This window comes from Buceros rhinoceros, unplaced genomic scaffold, assembly GCF_000710305.1.
Source record: "Buceros rhinoceros silvestris isolate BGI_N320 unplaced genomic scaffold, ASM71030v1 scaffold39814, whole genome shotgun sequence".
In the NCBI taxonomy this organism is placed as follows: Eukaryota; Metazoa; Chordata; class Aves; order Bucerotiformes; family Bucerotidae; genus Buceros; species Buceros rhinoceros.
This window is the reverse complement of record NW_010409547.1, coordinates 2,012-3,443: the sequence shown is the minus strand read 5'-3', so window position 1 is coordinate 3,443 and position 1,432 is coordinate 2,012. Positions and strand designations below refer to the sequence as shown.

The window sequence follows — 1,432 nt, the reverse complement described above, 5'->3', positions numbered from 1 at the left end:
GTATCACCTAAATGCCAGTGATTAAAGCGTGTCTCTTTTGGGGTGTGCAAGAGCTCTGACTAGCGCCGAGTCTGCCAAGAAAACTGCAGAACAATGAAGTTTTTTTTTTTACACTAGGAGGAGGAACTTTTAGAATAATTCGGAGGTATCTGACTCCCACTCCATCTTTCTCTTGCTGTTGAGAAGCGTGAGAGTATCTGGGCTGATGCCGAGGGCCTGTTTAGCCCAACACCCTGCCCCAGGCAGACATGCTGCCCAACCGGGGAGGGCACCTCCTCCTCCTCCTGGTGTCCCAGCTCGCCAGCTCCGCCACAGCTCGCCCTTGTTTCTCACTGCTGCAGCTGGCTGCCCTCCTTCTCCTCAAATTATCACCTCCTACACCAAGCTTCCCCCTGTGGTGTCCCCGGGGAAGCAGCTGGCCACTGGCTCACGCCCCCAGCGTGTCCCACGGTGAAGATTCTTTGCAGAGGTGCTGGCCAAACCTCTGCCCAGTCGAGGCTGACCTGCACAGCCTGGCTGGCCGCCTCACCAGGGCACAGGCAGCCCTTTCCTGAGGTGCAGGCGATGGCCAAGCTCCTCTCGCCTGACCTGTGAGTTCCAGGGGAGCTCCGTGCTGGAGGACAGGGCGCTCTCTGTCCGGAGCACCCTGTGACGTGCAGGGAGGGATGAGGAAAAGTCCTGCTGGGAACCTGAGGGAACTTTTCTTGGCAGATGCATACCTGGAAGTGGAAAAAAAAAAAAACAGTTTATCTGAGGAAAATGATGTGTTGTTTCATGCTTTGCGCTTTTTCTTCAACAGCTTGCTGGTGTCTTTTTAGCGTTCGTTCAGTTTTTACATTTAAGCACCGCTCTGAAGTGACAGGTCGATCTGTAACCCATCGCACAAGGCCTTGCTGTATGCTCTTCTGCGAGGAGGTAGCTGGGCAGAGAATCTGTTCCTCACAGAAGCACGAGCTTAGGAGATGTCCCTTGCTGTCGGCATCACTGAGCACTGCTGGCAGAGGCTGGCGCAGCCCGTACGGGTCTGCCCCCGCTGCTGGGGGCCGTGCTGGAGGTCCTGTGAGCGCAGCATGGCTGCACGGCTCCGGAAGAGGGGTTTGTGTAGTGGCAGTGGTGAGGTGTAGGAACACCGCGGCGAGGCCCCCAGCGTTTCCGCTCGCCTGCTGGACGAACCTGCTGGAGTTTGTCCTGCTTGTCTGTTCTCCTCCCAGGTCTGTACAAGAAGTCTGGCAAACTGGTGTTCCTGGGCTTGGATAACGCTGGCAAAACCACGCTGCTGCACATGCTCAAAGACGACAGGCTGGGTCAGCACGTCCCCACGCTACACCCCAGTAAGTCTGCTGGTGCCTCAGCACCGCCGGCCTCCTGGCCTGGCTTCTCCCTGGTGTCAAAAGGTGCCTCGGTGACAGCTCCGCGACAGACTTGAAGAGTC

General features: G+C 57.2%; 1 protein-coding gene across 1 annotated transcript in view; it reads left to right on the top strand.

The window, feature by feature from the left end:
- Positions 1-1,432, top strand: part of LOC104492682 (GTP-binding protein SAR1a) — a gene marked incomplete at its 3' end in the record, with an annotated part of 3,570 nt that overhangs the window by 268 nt on the left and 1,870 nt on the right. The window contains exon 2 of the mRNA XM_010135268.1: positions 1,212-1,331. Coding sequence (XP_010133570.1) covers positions 1,212-1,331 — 120 coding nt within the window. The remainder of the gene's footprint in view (positions 1-1,211; positions 1,332-1,432) is intronic.